Source organism: Pangasianodon hypophthalmus, chromosome 21 (assembly GCF_027358585.1).
Source record: "Pangasianodon hypophthalmus isolate fPanHyp1 chromosome 21, fPanHyp1.pri, whole genome shotgun sequence".
NCBI lineage: Eukaryota > Metazoa > Chordata > Actinopteri > Siluriformes > Pangasiidae > Pangasianodon > Pangasianodon hypophthalmus.
Window position 1 is genome coordinate 4,014,651 of NC_069730.1, and position 21,665 is coordinate 4,036,315.

Genomic DNA, 21,665 nt, shown 5'->3' on the forward strand with positions numbered 1-21,665 from the left:
CTCATGCAGCGTCACAGGGCAGCAGATCGCTATCCACTCTCTTCCGCATACATGAACTCACAGGTACCAACGACTGGCTAGTGTTGCTGTGATTGACAGGGGAGCGAGAGTATGCTGCGTCTCCCAACAAAAGAGCATGGCCAGTTTTGCTTCCTTGAACTGTAGGTAAGGCTTTCTGCCACTGGACCACTGATCACACTGAAATATAGCTGGGCAGTGAATTTATATAAGTTTGATTGAAAACAAGTGTTCAACGTATGTATTTAATATTATATAATATTCCACGCTATGAGAGATTGTCTGATAAATGCCAGTAATTCTGTATTCTGTCAGAGATCTGTTTATTAATTAAGGCTACCTGATTGAAATGCTGGAAAGAAATATTTTAAATGAATTTTTTTCATATTTAATCCAACCAATCGCGAAAAAAAAATATTCTGACTTTTTTTTTTATTATTATTCTTATTCTGACTGTAGAAAAATTTATTAGTAATATTTTTTCCCACAAAAATAAAATATTGTGGTCAGATCCACATCAGCACCAGTGTAGGCTAGTGCCAATACATTTGGTCAAGAAACATGGAAACAAATTGTACAATGCTGCTGATTAGCGCAAAAAAAAAAAAAATGTAATTGAAAATATATACATGAAAAATGTTGCACAGCATAACATCCTGCTGCTTCATACAGAGATCTTTCCACCAGTAAGTGAACTAGGAGAAAAGATTCAGCCAAAATGACTTTATTGACTTTATTCAGACCAGCTGTTGATCATATTTTTGTCTTTGGATTGTCAAACAGGTAAAACACTTCACCTCAGTAAAAAGACTCACATCTCAAAAGGCATCCGTTCTTATAGAAATATCTGTATATTACATGTATTGCCAAATTAATCGCTCATTGTTCCCATTTATAAGGTTAAAGCTTTGGGCAAAAAAAAAAAAACAAAAAAAAAAAATGCTGGATGCATTGTTTTAACTTGACCCAGTCAATATATAAATCTAAAGAACAAAACCAGCAAAAAAGTATAATTTAATAAAAATATAGCGCTCTTTCTCTCTGGAACAGATCTGAAAGCACCATACACCCATTCTCTTCATTCATGTTCACACACGCACTCACACACGCACACAAATACACAAATACTGTACACACATATAAGAGAGAATATCCACAGTACCAGCAACATCAAGTAATTTGTTAACTTCAAAAGCAGGATTCTGCTCCTGCTGTAAACACTTTGATTCTTGCTAATACATTGTTTAGTTAAACCCCGATGTGCCCCAATGGAACAGTGTGCAGCTTCAGAATCAACACGAAAAGCACATCACTGGATGCACTGAAAGGTCCACGAAACCCTAATAAACATCACAGCTAATCACCTTACAGTTCTGGACCGAGCACTTGAAACTGGCCAGTGTGTATACAGGGACTAGCTCAGCTTGATTAAGGTGCGGCAGTTACATCACTTCCTGTTTTTGCTCCCCCCCCACCTGAGTGCTACGTGTCGTCATCGTTTCCTATGAGGGGCATTTTGGCCTCTAAGTCCGTCAGCATCTGCATTTCCAGAAACTGGCCGTCTTTTGCAGCGGCAGTCCCACGCCAGTGCAAGTGGGTGAGCATCAGCTCCAGCATGTAGTACAGGGACCAGCAGAGAGCGAAGCAGCCCAAGAGCAGCAAAATCTGCACAGAGACACAAAAGAGCTTACTGAGACAACATTAACAATATTACATACAGAAATCTGATCTATTAAACATTAAACAATTATTAAACAACCCTCAGCAATGTGATATAACATGGCAAAATAATTCCAGTCATTCTGGTCAACTTCCAATGAACGAGTGCAATGGCTTTTATTTAAACTTCCTGATTCTGCTCAGTACAGTACAGGCATCCACAGGCATCATCAGATAGCTGCTAAGCTAAATAATTAGAGCAGTGCTACATTTAGTTGACTGGCTAGCTTAGCTAATGCTGCTAAACTAGTTTATTATGTGATTACAAACTGAAATTTATGTCAAAGAAGTAGAAAAAAAGAAACAGGTGACGTGACATGATCATATGATTGGCTGATCAAATGTTTTCATTCATTCCTGGATCCGGAGATTATCCCGGGAACACTGTGCGAGAGGTGGGATGGATGGGATGTCAGTCCATCGCAAAGCACTGCACACACACACTGACACACACTTTTGCACTAAGGGGAAATTTAGCATAGCCAATCACTGCTGGACAGTAAGAGCAAACCCTAAAACCCGGAGGAAATCCACATGGACCTTGAGAAAACGTGAAATTCCAAACAGGCAGTAACCTGAGCTGAGGATCGAATCAGGGAACACTGAAGCTGTGAGGCAAAAAAAAAACAAAAAACAAAACACTACCTGCTGTGTCCTAAAGCTCCTAAAATTTTTGACCCAGAGACATCTGGCACTTCACAAAATCAGAATATGCATGAAATATTTCAATTAATTAACTAAATTTAGTTATAAACTAAAGGTTTGACAGCTTACTGATGTTTAATTTGCTAAGCTTCATACTATTAACAGATGGAATTAAATCATTTCAGTATTAAATGCACATGTCTAAAGGACAACATTCTAAACAGACTTACAGTCACCAGCACAATGCTAAACTGATGGCTACACGCTTCCTTTACTTTTCAGCTACATTTAGCTCGTGCGAATGCTATCTGTAACATCAGCGCTAAGGATGTTTATCTCGGAACATCTGGAATGCGTCTAACTCTTAAAATGGATCAAGAATGCTTTTTTATTAGGTGCTGGAAATTAAAAGAAGATTGTGTGAGTGTGCATGAGTGTGTGTGTGAAGCTAAGACACAGTCATACCTTGAGGGTGTTGGAGGTAAATGGGAGCTCCACTTCGGGAGGAATGTCCAAGCCAGGTGGACACGGCATTGAGAAATTGCTGTTCAGAAACTGGCCACTCATCGCCTCCTCCACAAACCTGTCAATTAACACAACAACCACCAATCACAGTTCAGCTAGACTGAGGGAAAAGAAACCCCCCCAGACATTCCTTCTATTAATCTGTCTAAATGCAGAAACAGCGAGTCATCTATCTCACCTCTGTCTGTTCAACACTTCCTGGAAGGACATCTCCGAGCCGTACAGAGTGAGCTTCCAGTGCTTCAGAGTGCCCAGAGAATATGATGCGTCTCCTGCGAGAAGGAGGAGAAAAAAAAAAGGCAGACAAGCCGAGTTTTAGGCTCCAACTGAAATATATTTCAAAAGTGCCACATTTAAAGTGTCTTACTGTGGTCAGTGACGTGGAGCATGTACTGGCCTACAGCTTTCTCTCCCCAGCACCGTACAGTGGAGAAAGTCCAGTCTGTGAATCCAGTGGCATCTCTGTAAAAAAAAAAAAATTACTGTAACACATTCAAAGCTTGATGAGGTTTCGGGAAGATTTTAGCATGCCAGATGACTGACAACGCTTGTCTGGGTTTAACGAGTTGGAAAAGAGATCAGAGATTCTCAGCCTGCTCTTGAAGTTTGGGTTCACAAGGTCATGAAGCAGTATCATGCTCCAAGAAAGTGAAAAGTGCTAATTATTTAGCTGTAGTGCCACAAGCAGGCACTGGGGTTTTCACAGAGGCTGAGAATCACTCCAGAGATTTAGCCTCATTATTGTTTAAAGAAGCAGTCAGCAAGTTGTAGAGTGTGTTAACAAACAATTGTGTAAAAACAGTGACAAGCCTTCATCCCCTTTACTGACCGACCCCAACCTAAAAGACACACACAGCTAAGTAGGATTAGATTAGGAGTAGAGTAGGAGCCTATTTCTGGGCCAGAAAAATCGAAACTGTATCCTTTAGATAAAGAAACTAATGAGGCATGTTACATGGAAATAGCAGCTTTTCTCCGCTATCTTATCTGCTATTTTATAGCATTATTAAAGGTCTGGAGAAAAAAAAATACAAAAAATTACAAACCACACCTTTAAGGACAGGAAGAACGCATCTGTATGAGAAAGAGTTAGCGACAGTGAGCTTACGTGTCCAAGGCTCTTTTGGCTCCGATGAGCGAGGTCATTCCGCTTGGGCAGACGAGCACAATCTCGATGTTTCCACGTCGTGGGTGAGTTATCGTCACCATAACAGCCACATGCTCTAAGGTCTCTATGCCTGATTGTCTGAGATCTACAGCTGTGACTGAAAGAGAGAGAGAGCAAGAGAGAGATTAAAATATATTACAGTTTGTAGCCTTGTGTTTTACAATCAGTAATATTCATTAATATCAAATTCTCAAAAAGGTTTGATTGGTTTTTCAGGTTAAACAGTTATATTTGTGGACGGCTCACACGCCTCCCACTGAAACGGTTCCAACATAAACTTTCGTGTTCGAGTAACATTTCGGCAGCATGCCTTGACAAACTGATCCGGACAAAACCATTCCTGGTGTAGAGCAGGGGTTATGAGAACCTGCTAGAACTGTTAGAATCAATTACTCCCATTCAAGTTTATAACTGTGTTGAAAGATAAGAACTCCGAAACGGACTTGTAGATACACAATGCATGCTTTCTTTTTCTGGGGGGGAAAGAAACCAAACAACAAAAAAAACCCATGAGGTGGCCCCTGTCAGCGTTGTGTGATGACCCTGCAAACAAAAACACACAGTAAAACACTTCTGCAGTGAAAAACGTTGTGTGCTTGTCCTCGCCTTACTGAATTCCTGCACCAGTGTCCAGCTAGCTGTAATTCCTTGGCATTTCCTCAAACATTATTTGCTAATCTGCTCCCACACACCATCTCCATATAGGGAAGTAACCTTAAGGAGTGAGAGAGAAGAGACAAACCCAGACACGGCCAGAATATATGTCTTAAATTTATAGCTTGCTTATTTAAGCCTATAGATGTCATGCTAACCTTCTGATAAGTACCTCCTGGTCGACCTATAACAAGCCTTGGCTTTAAATATCATTCAGAGTTTAAAGCTCTCAGAAGAGCATGCATTCTCACAGGAGAAAAACAACAGTACCATGGCCAACCACGCAAAATATAAACAGCAGCACACATGCCAAGCCAAGCATAAACAAGTGACGAGCATCTGATGAGTTCAGAAATCCATGAGGAGAGTTGTGTTGCAGTTAACTGCATACTGAAAATCCCATGAGGCATGCGCACACGCAAGCACACACACAAAACAAGTAAACATGATAGCTGACAAGGAGGCTACACATCTATTGTTTATTTTATCAGTAGGATTTTTCAGAATGGTACTCGACACGCTGACAGATCGCACCGTTTCATAAATGAAACCGCTACATTTGCCGTGTCTGTTGCTGCTCTTTGAACATGACTCCTGAGAGTAGAGGCATTTGCAGAGACTGAATCAACCACCCCTGAGCTGTCACAAAGCCCGTGTGTGAGATCAAATGTGGTACAAAATATACTACACTAAACAGCTAAAGAGAGAAGAGAGAAAAACCCTGCTCCTGAGGTCTAGGTGGTGATCACCTACCTGCGATAGGACAAATTTAGTTACTGTATAATCAATTATTCATCATTTTTGCTTCTTATAATGCAATTAATTTATCCCAGAACACGCTTCCAAACTGGTTTTCCACCACGGCGCTGCTGAATGCTCTACTCTGATTGGTCAGTAGGTGGTGATTAATCTTCTATAGCAGTATCTATAGAAACAACTTGTATGGAGATGTGTGACTCTCCACATGAATAAAAAACATACATAAATGTTCATATGTTGCCTGTGAGGAGATTTATTTAACATTTATGGAAGGAGTCTCCAGCGTCAGTGCTTTTTCAGAGTCTGAGTTAAACCTGTAAGCTTCATGTTCCTGCCACGGGGAGCTCTTCAGAGAGAAGGGATTTGTGCTTTCTTTATAACATGACAAGATGCATTTTTTTTATTAATCTTAAGAGAGAGGAAAAAGGAAAAGGTTGGTGACAATATTAAATGTAACTATAAATAGATAAAAAGTATGTTGTGCTGTTTTTTTAATCAATAAATAATTCAATTGCTGTGGTGTAAGAAGAATGAAACACTTCAGGATATGCTGCTATAGGAAAACAATCGACTTTGGCATGGTAGCTGTAACTCCGCTTCCACGCCACGCCACCTCGTCATTGATTATTTTCCTGTCATGCTGTAGCCCTTACGTAATGAACCGAGTTATTTTAAGCACAAATCGTATTGCCTTAACATCTTCAACTCTCTAACCCGTGCTAATTGGGAGTTCTTAAAACAGCACAACCTTCTTTTTCTGTCCTGAGGTATTTGCTGTAAAAACTTTTATGAAACGATCTCCTACTGGGACGATTTCAGATTAAACGTGCTACTCAATGGGAACCAGACTTGCACAGAAACGCTCCATTCTGAATGAAAGTCCTGTGTTTTTGGACCGATTCATGTACGTAAGCATGCTGTCTGTCACACAAGAAGTGCGGCGTTTTTTTCCAAAGTATGTGTCTGATGTTTTCTTGGGCAGCGACTGAAGTGAAAAAATTTCCCTTTCTCTCTTTCACACTTGCACACACATACACACACACCACAGAGACTGGTGGAAAATATAGTTCTGCATTTTCTCAAACTGATGAACACACAGGTTTAGTTAGTGATGTGACTTAGTGAGGCAACATACACATATGTTGGTATATATGATGGTTATAGGATGGCGTGTCAATATTTTCGGCTGGCGACAATAAAGGAGTGAGTAGATGAAGACAAATAGAAAGAGAGGGAAAAAAAAAGGGGATGAGAGATGGCTTGGCTTCTCTGTGCATTCAGTGACAGATGTTGCAAAACATTGCCTAATAAGGGCAGATTGGTGATTGCCAGTTGGGAGGGACTATCCAAACTCTCTCTCCTTCTCTCATAATCTCAAACAAACACTCGCACTGCAATCAGCCTCCTCGGTAACGAGTAGCAGGATCTCGACGACAAAAACAGACTGATCAAATTTAACTACGAGCCACAAGAGACTTGCCCTTTTATACATGTAGCAGAAACTAGAGCTTGACTTGAGTGGCAAAGATGTCTTTACAAGCAAGAACTGAAATTTTTAGACATTAGTCAACGTTTTTCTTGTCTCTAGTGAAGGAGGAGCAGAGTCAGTGTTTTTTTTTTTTTTTGGCCCGCAAATAAAAAAAGAGCTGTGTATTGCACAACAATACGATTATGTCCACTTCTGAACAGAAAATGATCTCTTCTTATACCATAGTGTTGTTAAATTCTCGATTCTGATTGGCTGATTAATTTTCTGTAGTTACAGCTGGAAGGTTTATGTTAACGTGCTTGTTCATTTCCATAATAACAACTAACACAAAAACTTGTATAGTGATGCTCTTGTATGGTGCAACTGATGATGCTTATTGAGCATTTGTGGAAGGAGTCTCCAGTGTCAAAGCTTTGGAACAGTCCGGAAGGTAGTGAATCTGAGAAAAATATATTACACTGCAGCTCAAACCTGCCAAAATAAATATGCGCCTATCAAAGGTATTATAAAAAGAGGACTATCGGACAACGGTTACATAAAATCTTCCCCTCACCTTATTTACACTGGTTGGCGTTAATGAACTCGTTAAATTACGTTAGCTTTCAGTTTTATGAGCAACTAAAACATGAGTTTGAGCAGCATGCATCACTTTCCCAGAGGGCTAGGTAATGAATTTTTGATTTGTCAGTTCCTATGTCTATTTAAACCAATAAAACTATACTGCCAAAGAACGACAGACAAAAACAACCAGAGAGAGAGAGAGAGAGATAAAGAAAAAGTACTGCAGTATTGCTTTTGAAAAGCAAAATATTTTTGGCTTTAGTTTTTAGAGCCAGTCAGTGGTTTTGGGCCTTCCATGCTTTGCTAAAAATGTCTGCCAGTGATGTCACCATGTGTTAGAGACGGTAATCAAGCTGCTGATGAGAGACAACAGGCAATGCTGAAGAATGATTTTGTGGGCCAAAATCTGGCCGGTAAATTATTGCTCTGTAAGATCCTTGTGCTGCTGCTGGATGTAAAGGGACGTTGCGTAAACACAGAGAATTATTTTTACTAAAAAATACAGACCTCACAGAGAGATCTCTGGGTTGAGCTTTTTCCCCCCACACTGTGTCTTAGTTTATCACTGTTATTTAAACTGCACTTCATCACATGCATTTAATTATGTGATGTAATTAATTAGCTTGTGTATGACTAACCCATCTGTACACTTAGTATACCTGCAGTTGTCATATTCTGTTGTAAATTTACTTTTACAGTCACGTTCCATGTAACCACATTCACACAGATCTTACCATTCCAGGTGAGGATAAGTTTGTTCGGAAAAGCTGGGATTGTCCCTCCTTCTCTTAAAACTGGGCTCTGATAAGACGCCAGGAGCGGCACGGTCTCCCAAACCTGCACACACACACACACACACACACACACACACACACACACACAGTTACTTCTGAGGGTCACGTATACCTCTGAACATACAGTAAGAGCACAGATGGGAGCAGGATGTACCTTGGCAGCATTGACCAGTCTCCAGGCATTGAGCAGGCCGAACCCATGCTTGTGGCTGTGGTGGAAGCCGGCGCCGTTGGTCTCCCAATCTACATCCGTGTCATACTACAAATACACACATCATTTGTACATAGGATGAAAAGCATTAACAGGAACACAGTCTGTAAGAAATCCACGGATGTTAGTGTCGTGAACTGAAGCCTGGTATCACCAATAAAAACTGGTGAATTATAAACTATTAGCTAGATTGCTTCACATTGCATGCTCACAACTGACATTCAAAAATCAAAATATTAAATCAAGGCTTGCCAATAGGACAATATTTGTAAAATGACAACAGTTAGGTTAGGTTTTTAATTTTTTAGTACTTGAATCTTATATGGTGTTATGTTCATGGCAGGAGAAAGGTTATAAATAATAAATGATATTATCTATAATATCATCAATATCAAATGATATATAAATGAATACATGGGTAGATATACATAAGAACAGGCACACAAAACTAAATAGGCAAACAAATAAATTAGCACAACTGAATAGCACATATTTTAAAAAGCAAAACATTTAAAAGTGTAAAATATTAAACACTGAGCAAGTGAAGCACCTAATGGACTGTTTCAAATTAATTTGAGATAAAAATTCTAAAACTCTTTCTGGTGTTACCTTGTCAAATATCTCCTTATGAGACCTTACCGAGTAATACCTTGTTCTGATGACATTAAAAGCAGAACAGTTTAATAAAATGTGCTTTAGAGTAAGAGGAGTTCTACATGACTGACATGATGATGCTTCTTCACAATATCAGGATTGATTTCATGCAGCTTGTTATGCAAAGTGATTAATTTTACAAATATTGCAAATAGTGTTATAGAAGTGCATTATTTTTCTAGATAATCTCAATTTTGTTCATTGTTCCAGCGCTTAACGAGTGTCCAGCTTCCTCTAGGAAAATAGTGTATATATACCAACTCCAAAGATTCTTACTGACTGTTTTATTTTTAATATTTGTTATTTTTTGTACACATTATTATGTGTCGTGAAAATGTCACCCAGCCCTATACTTAATCTGGGTTCTTGCCCTTATCCTCATTAAAAGTACCAGACCTTTTCTCTATAGTTTTCTGAAAATCTTTCAAACATCATTAATGTGAAAAGGGAAAACAGAAAATGTGAAATGAATTAGGGTTAGGTTACGTTTTTGTATAAATATGGAAAAATGTTTAAAGACAACTGACTTAGAACTTATTGCCTTCTGTTATTCATATACTTAGTCAAAATGCCTTTAAATTCGCAGACCTGTGTAAGAAGTGGATTTATTATACACTGCATGCAGTGCGTCAGTTAACGGGCAGTTGAGGGCTAACAGTCTGGGATTTAAACTCACAGCCACTATTGCAGAACCCGAACATCTGGACTAACCGAGGTTAGTTTTGCAAGACAGAGGGATAGAAAAAGATTAATAGTTTGGATGTTTGTGGATATTTGCGTGTTTGGGATGCAGGTCATACCTGTGTAGCCGTGTACGTGATGATGTGCTGAATGTCTCGCCACGTTAAGCAGGGTCGCACCTGCAGCATCAGTGCCACCATGCCAGCTGCCAAAGGAGCTGCTGCTGACGTACCTGTGTGCCCTTCAGTACAGCCTGTCCCCTGCTGGAGTGACCAGTCTGATGTCACCTACACACACACACCCACATACACACGCATTACTGTTTGAAAATTCACAATACACTACAGCGCTGTCGAATTCTCAATTACGACTGGTCAGATGTTGTCGATTAACTTTCCATAACAGCAGCTTGTGCACTACTACTACTACCACTAGTGCACTTCGGGACATGCTGGTTTGGAAAATAATCAACTTCAGTGTGGTAACTGTAACTACGTTTCATGTTGTGCTGCAACACACCATCTTGTTGTTGATTATTTACCTATTAAAGCAAGACCTGTTGTGTTTTTTACTTATCATATATAATAAATATAAACTCTGTATAAGATGCATCTTTTTTCTGATTTGCCTCCACAAAAAATCAGATGTCCATTCTTTGAGCAAATTCTCAATTTTTTTTTTTCTTCTAAGGATTTATGGAGGCTAAGACATAACTTCATATTATTTAATCTTATTTTTCTGTGGATGGACTGCTTCATTAAAAAAATAAATAAAAAAAACTATAGAAGTCCTCAGAGTCTCATTCACGGCTGCCTCCTCTTCAGACTAAAAGCAGGAATAAATACTGAGCGACGTTCGGATTTGAATCTGCGACATGTTAAAAAAAAAAAAAAAAAAACAGTGAGAGGAAATAAAGCTGTGATCGGTTAACTGGCATGTTTGAGTTTGGAAAATAAGTTGATGAGTGACGCAGCTGGATGGTTATGTTAACAAACTGAAGAGGCTGGCACATGACGAATGTCTAAACAATTGTCCAGAGCGCTCTATGTTTGTATGTGTGTGCCAAAATGTTTTATCCGAGATCACAGAGAAGTCTATAGACTGCTTTTAACACACATATAGCTCCGATGGAGTGTGTGGAAAAATAAAACATTAGCTATTTTAGTCAGAATGAATGACAGCTGCAATACAACCAAATCCAAAGCTACTCTATTGCTGTTTCTCTGTTACACTTATCACACTTTAATTCCAATTAGGTTGAAAATGGAAATATTAACAATACACTGGAATACATGAGACACTGATAGAAAACTAAAGATTTTCTAAAATCATTTGATGAAAAACTACAAAGGCAACTAATGCAATTGCCTTGAAATGTTAGACTTCAGAAACTTAATTGAAATTTAAAAATTGAGTCTTTCAAAAGTTATTTTTAAATTCATTTTCCATTTTAAAAAATGGAGGAAAGTGTGCTAATATTACATTGTTTGGCTTTATCGCCCACCCCTAGTATCAGTCAATGCAGATAATAATCAGAAGTGTATTCCCAAAAAAGGGATGAAACGTTCCTCACACTTACACAGCCTATACAGCCTTCTTTTTTTTCTTCACTTTTTTTTAATAAGGCAAAAAAACATCACTTGTCACATTGTCACCAATAACTGTAGTCCTTCATCCTGAAGACTTTCCGTTACATTACAGCTTTACCTCTGTTGACAGTGGAGACTCCTTCCATAAATGTTAAATAAAATCTCCTTATAGAAATCTTCACCACATGAACAATTACCTGTTTTGCTTCGTTAATTGATATCACGTTATTTTAATGTTTATTATTAGACTAAGACTATATGGAGTGTTTGCTATGCGAGCCCTGCTAGAGAATTGATAACATATCAGCCGGCACTACTTTCCGAGCTGCTCTTACAGAAAACTACTCAACGTCCTCTGACTAGTCAGAATCAAGCCTTCAACAATGACAGAAATATTATTAAGATACAAAGTTTTGCTGGACTAACACTTAGCTGAGAAAAAAAACATTAAACTCTATTCTCATTATTGAACATTAGTAGAAAGGCAATGCGACTAACTGCGAGCACCATTTTCAGAGTCTGGTTGAGGTTTTGGACAGCTGTAATGGCTAAAACACAGTTGCGGTCTGAGTCAGTGCTGCCAAAACCATGTCACCATGGACACGGGGATAAATAATGCCAAACAGAGCTGCACGGTACAGGCTTTTTCAAAGCAGGCCTCTTTAAGTGTCCTCCCCACACGCTATTTTCCTAGGACAGTAGGTATATGTGTGTAAAAGATCTTACTGTACTAAACAGCATATTAACAACACCCTACCATGGTAATGTAGTACTGTTTTAACATATTATTTAACACAGTAGTGTGTTGTTCTACCTTGTGGCTATAGCATTCCAAGCTGGGAGACGTGCATCATATGTCACGACTACTGTAAGCTATACAGTTTATACAGTGAGAGTGTACAGAGCTATGGATAAATGGTGGACCTGTCATACAAACTTGCAGCAGGAGTCACAACACTTATACGATATAGATAAGATGTGTCTTAGCTTGATTTATGGAAAAGCAGTTCTACACACAGTGTGCCAGCACGGATGAAATAATCCTCAGAGACTTTGCTGATTTCCTGCCTGCTTCTCAGCTTAACTACGGCTCGCAAATGTGTCTGGATTGTTCACGGTGTTCAAGGAGAAACTTCCAGTGTTCCAGCATTCCAAAATTAAGTCGCCGTAACGTGTGAATCCGAGCTCATGACCTCGCTTTAAGTTTTCTGCATGCTTGCGTAATTAGACACTTGTTGCATATAATACATGCTTGTTTTATAACTGCACTGTCTGAACATTTTACCTACAGGTTTAACCAGTTGCCTGGGTTAACCGGTTTACCCTCTGAACATATCTTTCTTTCGTCGCGGATTAGAGTTCAATCAGGATTTAAGAACAGGCTGTTGTCGTTAAATGCATAAGCGTAGGTCTTTTTAGCCAGTCTGTACCTTTTTATTTATAGTGTAAACTCAGAAAACAGTACAGGATTCACACTCACGATGCTGCGCAGTTGTCTTCCTCCGCTGCTGAAAGTCACAGCCAGCATGGAAGCACACTCTTCTGCGTAGAATGGCATCTTCCCGTTCTCATCTACTGCTCCTAAAACACACACACACACGGAGGAATGTCATTTATCCTTAGAGCAGACAGAATGGTTAGAAGTGATACTAGTAAAACAACAGTAACAGAACCAGCAGTGATTTCGATTTAAATATTGTAAATATATAACAAAGGTGCATTTTATTTATTTTGTTTTATTTTTTTTACCAATAGTGACTGTGTAGATAGAGTTAGCATAGCCATCGTAGTTGCAGTTGTCATTATACAAGCCTCCATTGCCACTGGCGACAACAAAGATACTCCCAAAGCCTCTTCTGCCAGCTAGAACTCCATGTTTTAGTGCTGCCTGTGAGGATATAAAAGTTTTTTCATTAGAACCAAGATTTAGACAAAGAGACACAGTCAGATTTGACTATTCATACACCAATGCAATACCTGGTATCAGAGCAAGCTAAAAACTGAACATTTCAGCATTACTTTGTAGCTAATAAGAACGTTTTACTTGATCTTTATAAAATAAATGCACATGTGGTATCCAAATTTCCAGAACATTGTGTGTTCTGCCTTTCATCTGAGTCAGGAAACATCTCTCCAGGGAGCTAATTCCTTTCCTGCGCTCTGCCACGATGCTAAAGATAAGTTCTTTAACGGGTTTCTGGTTTTCCTATTCTTCGAAATAAGCCCCGCTCTGCAGTTGTAGCCCCTGAAGTTTGGACAGTGATTTTCCTTATTGTTTTCTGAATAAGCATCCTTCAGGCTACTGCTCAACTGCTTTCCAGACTTTGTATTGTGATTTAGCTGTAAGTTTCATAAGAATTACAGATACAATATCCAAATACAGGCTAAAACTCAGCCAGGGGTATAACTCACATTTCATTTATAATTCCAACTTCCTTGCAAAGCTTCATATTAACGGAGTACAAACCCCAAGAGCTCTGTAATAATTTCTTGCAGAGTAAAGCAGCTACTGCGCTTCGGTTTATAGGGCCACTGAGACGCACTGAAATAACCGTTACGAAACGCTTTCCATAACGCATGCCAAGCCTATGAAGGGATATAGTAAGAAATGTTGCCTAGTGATTTCTGAACATTTAATGAAGTGCTAACTATGAACATTTGAATTAACTTCATGCATGGGTTAAAAAAAAAATAATCCAAAAAACATATGGCTTCTTAACTGCCATAGATATTATGTTACAGAAGCTGTTATGGCTAGGTTAAAACAACAGCTTGTAATGCTCAAATCAAACATGCATTTTTTTAAACCTTTTTTAGTTTTTTAAACCCTGATTTGTGTGTTTAGTTAAGATGAACACTCATGCTGATTTGGCAAAATGAACATAGATGTGGTTTGAATCAGAATAAAACAGATCACGTTTCATGCAGACACATGATAGAGAAGTGGAGGAAAATATTTCCAACTGAGAAATCTAATCAAACTTTTTTTTTGCCCTGTGTATAAAATGGCATCGGTTCTAGCCACTGACCGTAAAAACATCTGGATCGGATACAATTTCACTATGTAACCGAGTGGATGGAAAGCTGACTCTTTGGATCCAAAAATTCTTGACTGACAGGAATTATATCCTTACTGAAGAAGCTAAATCCCACTGCATATTAATCCCCTAGTCAGGAAAGCCAGCAACAAACGAAACAAAACATTTGACTATATTGAATTTATCATACAGCATCGCTTTCGTTATAGAATCTGGAACTCTCACCTCAATAAACATAACCAAGAACTGTCCTCTTTCACAGAGAGGAAATCTGAATGACTTAGCAGACGACCAAAAAAACGCCTTTTATTCCCATTGCCCAATGCCAAATATGCGATTATCTCATGTACACATCACTTTTAATAATTTAATAAATATTAAATATAGGTTCCGTTAACTTTTTTCGATCACGATCCTGATCTGAGGAGCTCATTGTGTTGCTGTGTTCAAAAGATTTGTTTTCCTGCAGGAAACTGGTGTACACACGTGCGCATATACTGATTGCAAACTTCAAGATTCTGAAGTCTGTGGCCAGAAAAGTGTACAAAACATATCAGACACTCTGTGGCATCTGCTTAAATCTAGATGGAATGTACTAAGTAAGGAATATAACGCTCCGCAAGTATTTTATTTCTTTTATATGACAGCCATTTGCAGATTACGATTTTTATTTCCTAAAGAATGACACATCATACTTTTTATCCATTTCTATTTACATTTAATGCTGTGGAACATCTGTGATCTAAGCTAGTTCCTGTTATCACTTACGTTATTGCAGCTATAAAGAGTGGTTTCGCTTGTTACCGAGAAAGCTGAAAACGCAACATCCTCTGTCCTTAAAATTTTCAGAAAAATTTCAGCTTTACCTCTGACTATTACAAAGCACTGACACTTTTTTTTTTGGACATCTTTCTTTGTTAAATAACATTTTAAAAAAAATATATGTTTATGATCATCCTTACATTAATGTGGAGCGTCTGCCAAACAAGTCCGTGTAAGCTCATGAGCACATTAATACATAGCTGTGATTTGAAATACTGATATATTTCATCTCATCATATTTTAAACTTAATAACAACTGATAATTCCCAAAATATTTTCTTTGGAAGATGGGTTTCTATGAAATTTGTCTATATATGAACATAACAGATAAGAAGAAAAAGAGAGGTAAAGCTTAATGACAGTGCCCTCTATAGGGGAAAGAAGTAAATACAAACAAGACCGGTCTGTTAAGGTTTACGAGGCAGTACTGAAGAACAGCATGCCAGTTAAATTAATGCTATAAACAGCAGGAGCTGTACCACAGACCTGGCCCAGGGGATGTGGTCCATCAACAGTCCGTCCATCGTCATCTGGTCCCCAGCTATAACAGAAATGACATGCGGGTGTAACAAATCTCTGAGTAAAGCAGATACTGAGGCTGTATGTTGTATCTTTGTAGATCTAATCCGGTTTTACTCGGTTGGATGTCTGAAGCTGTTTGCTGTCACGGTGCTAATTAAACTACTCAGAAACACCTGATGTTATTAATCCAGCAAGTGGCTGACAGATTGCTATACACCAGCCCCATATGTACGAGATGACACCTACTAAAGGCGTCCTAGTTCTGACTTTCACGGGAACTTTGACATTTGTAGCCTTTACATAAGACTGTGTAGAATCAGTAACTCAGTAATAAGTATAAAATTTTAAAAAAGTACCTGCAGCTGTAAACATCGTTGACCTGGTAATGTTTATTAAAAGCCACGGCCTCCATGCTGTCCGTGAGGGGTCCATCCAGAACTCTGATACCTGAAAAGGAAATATACAACATTTCTAAGCCACACCAGCAGTCTGTGTGCATCAAACAACACTTACTATATGACATGAACAGTAAAACTAACAGATTTTCTCTCATAAACTGAGCCCTAACACTCTTGGATGTTATGCGTAAGCAGACTTTTGATTAACACCTGTTATGGTTAAGGGAAGGATCAGCTCAAGTGAGCAAATAATTCACTGATTTGTTTTGTACAGTGGCTGTCAGTGGTAGTGCTTCAGAAAACTCTTCATGTGGTGAAATTTTGACATTTTCTACTACGTATAGATCTAAATCTGAGGAAATCACGTTCAGCTAGCATCTTTAGACACACTCCTTAACTTGGCTCCTTACACAACATGATCTTTGCAGAAAGACACCAAAGCAATATTAAAAAGTAAATGCAATATTTGCAAATTGTTTTGGTGATATATATTCATGATTTGTTAAAGCTGAAGGGTGAAAGTAGGCTCTAGGCAAAAAAAAAAAAACGTTATGTAAACAAGTAAACAGACAGCAGACCGTAATTTTCACACATTGTCATGCTTTGGTATGTACTGTGAAAACATGGCTTCTACTGAAATAGGCTTGTTTATTTAAAGTACTGTAACTGACTTGTTTTACTATTTTACTTATGTCATCACCGACCTGCCACCTTGCTGCCGTATGCAACTCCCACAGCACAGAAGCTGTTGTTAGGCACTGCAGCGATCTCGCCTGCACAGCGTGTGCCGTGGTGATTATCGCTGTGCGAGTCTGGGTGTGGCATTGGATCCGGATCGTTCGAATTCAGATCATAGCTGCCTTCTGGAGACTGGAACAGAGGTGAGGTTTGATGAATGAGCGTGTTGTTACCTCAACAAGAGAGAATAGAGAAAGGAACTGCTGATGTGCTCACATAGTTGGGCTGAATGTCCTCCAGTGTGTGCTGCAAGCCATCGTCCACTACGACCACGGTGACGCCTGCACCGGTGATGTTCTGCTCCCACACGCCGGTCACGTTGATGTCCATGCCGCGCCTCACATCATTGTGCTGTAGCAGAGAAACAGATAGGGAGAGGATTGTTGAATTAACATAGAAGTGATGATCCTGTTAAATGTTTTGGCATAGAGCTCGGACCCTGTAGCATTCACGCAGCATTCACACGGCAGTCATTCTGCAGTGTTCACACAGAATTCACGCAGCATTCACACGGCAGTCATTCTGCAGTGTTCACACAGAACTCACATGGCATTCACACGGTATTCACTCTGTATTCATGCAGCATTCACACGGCATTCACATCCTCACCTAATATTAAATAAAACTATTAGACAAATTACCTGATTACTGTGAGTTTAACAGAAAATTTTCAAACATCCGTCAGTTAAAAGGAGATGAATCTCAGTGTCCCTTCTTCTATATCTCCCTACATAAACTCACCAAATGCCACTGGCTTGGGTATTTGGGATCGTTGAACATCAAGCCCCTCTTGGACCTGCGCAGAATGTTCTCCTGCGAGTGCCAGACCACGTGAGGGTGGGCGTCTAATGTCTGGCCAGCTGCTGGGGGGTGTTCCTCTTCGTCCGTCACCTGGCAGAGCAGGTAGTGGCCATGGAGCTGCCCGATCTGCCCGTGGCTCTCAAGCCCAGCCTCCAGTGCCACACGTTTAGCCAGCTCATCCAGGGAGTCTTCATGTGGCTCAGAACTGTGGCTCAGCTGCACCACCCACGAGCGCCCAGGCTCACAGGAGCGCAGGGGAGTTGGAGAATCAAGTGAGAAACAGGACCGCAGAGGGAGAGATGTCAGGAGTACCAGGGCAGTGAAAAGGGGGAAGGGGGATGATGCCATAGCAAACAGGTGCCACTTTCAATGCAGCTGCACCACATTAGCCCCAAGCCCTGAAATGGAATGACAAAGAAAATTAACAAAATACGAAATAAAACACTTGAGGGCATGCTGTTACAGGCAAATAACCAGTGATTATCATCACATTTATTATATTTAAATTTATTAATGAATGACTTTTTTTTTTTTAACCATTTACGGTTACTCTTTCTCTTCAAGTTAAAAAGCATGTCATTTTACTGAGAAACTTTCAGTCCTCTGTCCTGAAGACTTTCCCGTAGCAGAAAACTTACTTACTGTTAACAAGCTAACAATAATTAGTTGCTGAATTCCGTCAGTGAGAGTTTGAAATATGCACCGATATAATAATATAAGGAATAAAACACTCTGGGGTGTGTGGTTACAGGAAATTAATCAGCGATGAGTTGGTGTGGTTACTCTTACCATCCTGACGTTGATTATTCTCCTATAACAGCATGTCTCAAAATGTTTTACTCTTTGTATACGACAGCAATTTGGCAATGATTACAATTTTTGTTTATTAACAAACACCACATCATAATCTTTATCCATTTATAGTTACTTCCATGTTGTGTAACATCAACATCACTTACGTTACAGCAGCTATAAACGATCATTCTTTCACTAGCCTAGTTTTTTCCACTCTCTTGAAGACAAAAAAAATCCAGTTTGTCATGTTCCAGTCATGTGCCTGAGACAACTCAAAGATTCTTCCTTATCAGAAAACTTTCTGACTGTTACAAAGTGCTGACACTTGAGACTCCTTCCATAAAGTTTACTGAAACATCGCCCTTCTTAAACAACAGGGTTTTTAAAAATACTTTTATTTATTATAAAATAGTATAATAAATAGTTCATATATATATGTATATATATATATATATATATATATATATATATATATATATATATATATATATATAAGGTATGTTCTTCTATAGTCACTTAGAGGAAAAAAAATACAAAAATGTAATGTGTTATTATTATTATTGTACATTGGAAATCATCTAGCTAATACATTTACTGTTATCTGCAGTGACATTTATCTGTGTTTTTATCTTCTAATACATTTACTGTTATCTGCAGTGACATTTATCTGTGTTTTTATCTGCTAATACTGTTTACTGTTATCTGCAGTGACACTGATAGCTATCTAAAGAATTCTCTAACAGTTACATTTCTGACACACCCAGACCCACAGTGAAAGTTACTCGACACAATAATAAACTAATTTACCAACCTGCACATGAAGTTGAAGAACTCTTTAACTAAAAAAGCACAACAACGCACTACCATCTGAAATAACAGACAACTTATCCAGACTGTTATTTTTAACATTAGACACCGTGTATTAATATTTCCATCCGCATTTTGACGCTGTAGCACGTTCCATTACCTCAACAAGCGAGCTAGCCCGCTAACCTGGTACTCCCAGTTAGCTGTCATTTACTGTCCAATTCTGGTTTTTACATCCTACTACAATTCAACCGCGGAATTAAAAAGAAAAGGGATTATACTACAATTCACCATTATCACCTTACCTTCAAATAAACTTTATACAAAGTTTATCGGGCCACATTATTTAAAAAAAAGACCACTTTCTCTGCACTCGCCCATGCTATCTTGACAGCTTGGCTGTTTATTTCCGCGTGCTTTCCCCATTGCGTCATATCCGGTGTGACGATAGCGCGTGGCGACAAGATGGCGCTGTGTAGCAAACAAACAAACAAACACAAAAAAATAACGCTAATTATGTTGCGGCTCGAAGTCGTGCCACATAAATGAACAAGAGTGTTTAAAAAAGATATTAATTAAATATATGAAATTCATAATAAGTGATTCAGGGTTCTTATAGAACTTTCCATATTGATATTCAAGGAGCATTAGACAGTAAAACTTGGTACCATAAGCTATATAGTCCTTTATGTATAAATATATCAGAAATATATAAAGATATATAAAAGACTATATAGCTTATGATACCAAGTTTTACTGTCTAATGCTTTTGACTGTATTAACAAGCTAAATGTAATTTCTAAGGCAGGATAAGGTGGCCAAAATAGGCAATGTAGGACAGCGTTGCACTGGATACCTGTTTCTTATAGGATTCAGTTTATATTGTATGTATATAAGCGTCTTCATGGGCTTGCACCGCCCTGATTTTCTCCACCAGTATCAGACTCCAAGGTCTTTAAGATCATCACAAAGTCTACTTTCGAGTGTTCCAAGGACTCGTCTTAAATCTGTCAGTGATCGCTCATTTCCTGTTATGGGCCTCGCCTTTGGCTTTACCAGTTAGATCTTGTCCGACCTTACATCATTTTAAGTCTCAACTAAAGACCCATGTGTTCTCTCTTGCTTATGAGTCATTGTAATGTATTGTGCAGTGTCATTCTTCTGCGTTATTTCATTAGTCATAATCTTCATACTATTTTTTACGTGTTGGATACTTTTGTACAGCAGTTTGGTCAACACCTGTTGTTAAATGTGCTATATAAATAAATTTTGATTGATTGTGTTTTGCAAAATGTTTATTCTTTGGCACAAAATGAATTGCCACATAATGGTTTAGATATAATTCATTAAAAAATTCCACCCTGAAACACATTCAGTATATTTATTGAAATATTTGTGATGTGTTTCATGATTCTGGAGCAAATTAATTTTTTTTATTTTTTAAAATTTTTTTATTTTTTTATTTTTTTGATGGTGCTGAGTTTTTGTTATTCCCTTGAGAAGTTATTGGATGGGTCACTCTGTCACAGGAGCTGATTGCTAGAAAAAAATCAACAAACTCAAACATAAATTACAACAATCAGGTTTGTTGTTATCTCCTAAAAACAAAAGAGCAAGAGCTCCTTTTCTTACTCATTATTTTCCAGCAACATTCAATCACTATGTTTACATGCACATCAAACTTCATTTAAGGTCAATATTCGGGTTGCAGCCATATTCCGAATACAATGTTTATATGCGTACGGGCATCGGAATATTCCTGTATACATGGTTGTTGTAAGTATGCTTGAGTTCCCATTCCTAAATAAATAGCCTATAGCTAAGCATCTGTTAGCACCCATAATTCCTTGCGGACTGAGCATGTGCATATCTCCTTTCAGTGGATTTTCTGAATACTGTGTTTTTACATGCAACAAATTTCCAATTAAAACAGACATATTCCAGGAGTGGGAATCGGAATTTGTGGAATCAGAATATTGTCTTAAGCTGAATCGGCCAATCGGATTGCAGTGTTTACATGATTCGATACTAATTAGAATATTGCAAATTCCGATTAATATCGGAATATTAAAGTGCATGTAGTAAACGTAGCCAATGTCATTTTAATAGAGAAATCCAGCAAAGAAGTAGAGGAGAGAGCAAACGTTGGACTCAAAGTTCTAGAAAGCAATAAAGCTGTACGAGCATGCTGAGTTACAGCAGAGACCCGGCTGAGCTAGACAGAGATATACAGTCATTGGAAAAAGAAAGTACACAACAAATCACATCAGGTGACTG

General features: G+C 38.6%; 1 protein-coding gene across 2 annotated transcripts; it reads right to left on the reverse strand.

Moving 5' to 3' along the window:
* Positions 1–726: 726 nt before the first annotated feature.
* Positions 727–19,848, reverse strand: pcsk7 (proprotein convertase subtilisin/kexin type 7). 2 transcript variants are annotated; one of them, XM_026940988.3, is made up of 16 exons: positions 19,694–19,848; positions 17,727–18,184; positions 17,202–17,336; positions 16,952–17,117; positions 16,206–16,296; positions 15,814–15,868; positions 13,217–13,355; positions 12,948–13,048; positions 9,998–10,165; positions 8,487–8,591; positions 8,273–8,375; positions 4,016–4,172; positions 3,275–3,369; positions 3,086–3,179; positions 2,848–2,965; positions 727–1,683 (listed from the first exon to the last, which is right to left on the reverse strand). In XM_026940988.3, exons 2-16 carry the CDS (start codon positions 18,132–18,134, stop codon positions 1,501–1,503), a joined length of 2,118 nt encoding a protein of 705 aa, XP_026796789.2. In that variant the 5' UTR covers positions 18,135–18,184; positions 19,694–19,848; the 3' UTR covers positions 727–1,500. The 2 variants fall into 2 exon arrangements, with proteins under 2 accessions (XP_026796789.2, XP_053083534.1); XM_053227559.1 differs by lacking the exon at positions 19,694–19,848 and adding an exon at positions 19,393–19,658.
* Positions 19,849–21,665: the final 1,817 nt, after the last annotated feature.

Bases quoted from the DNA above. Each gene is read 5' to 3' on its own strand.
- pcsk7 (XM_026940988.3), bottom strand. From the start codon at position 18,134: ATGGCATCATCCCCCTTCCCCCTTTTCACTGCCCTGGTACTCCTGACA. The intron at 13,356-15,813 runs GTCTGTGGTACA...ATATCCTCACAG, and splicing joins GACCACATCCCCTGGGCCAG to GCAGCACTAAAACATGGAGT. The intron at 4,173-8,272 runs GTAAGATCTGTG...TCTCTCTTTCAG, and splicing joins ACTTATCCTCACCTGGAATG to TCACAGCTGTAGATCTCAGA.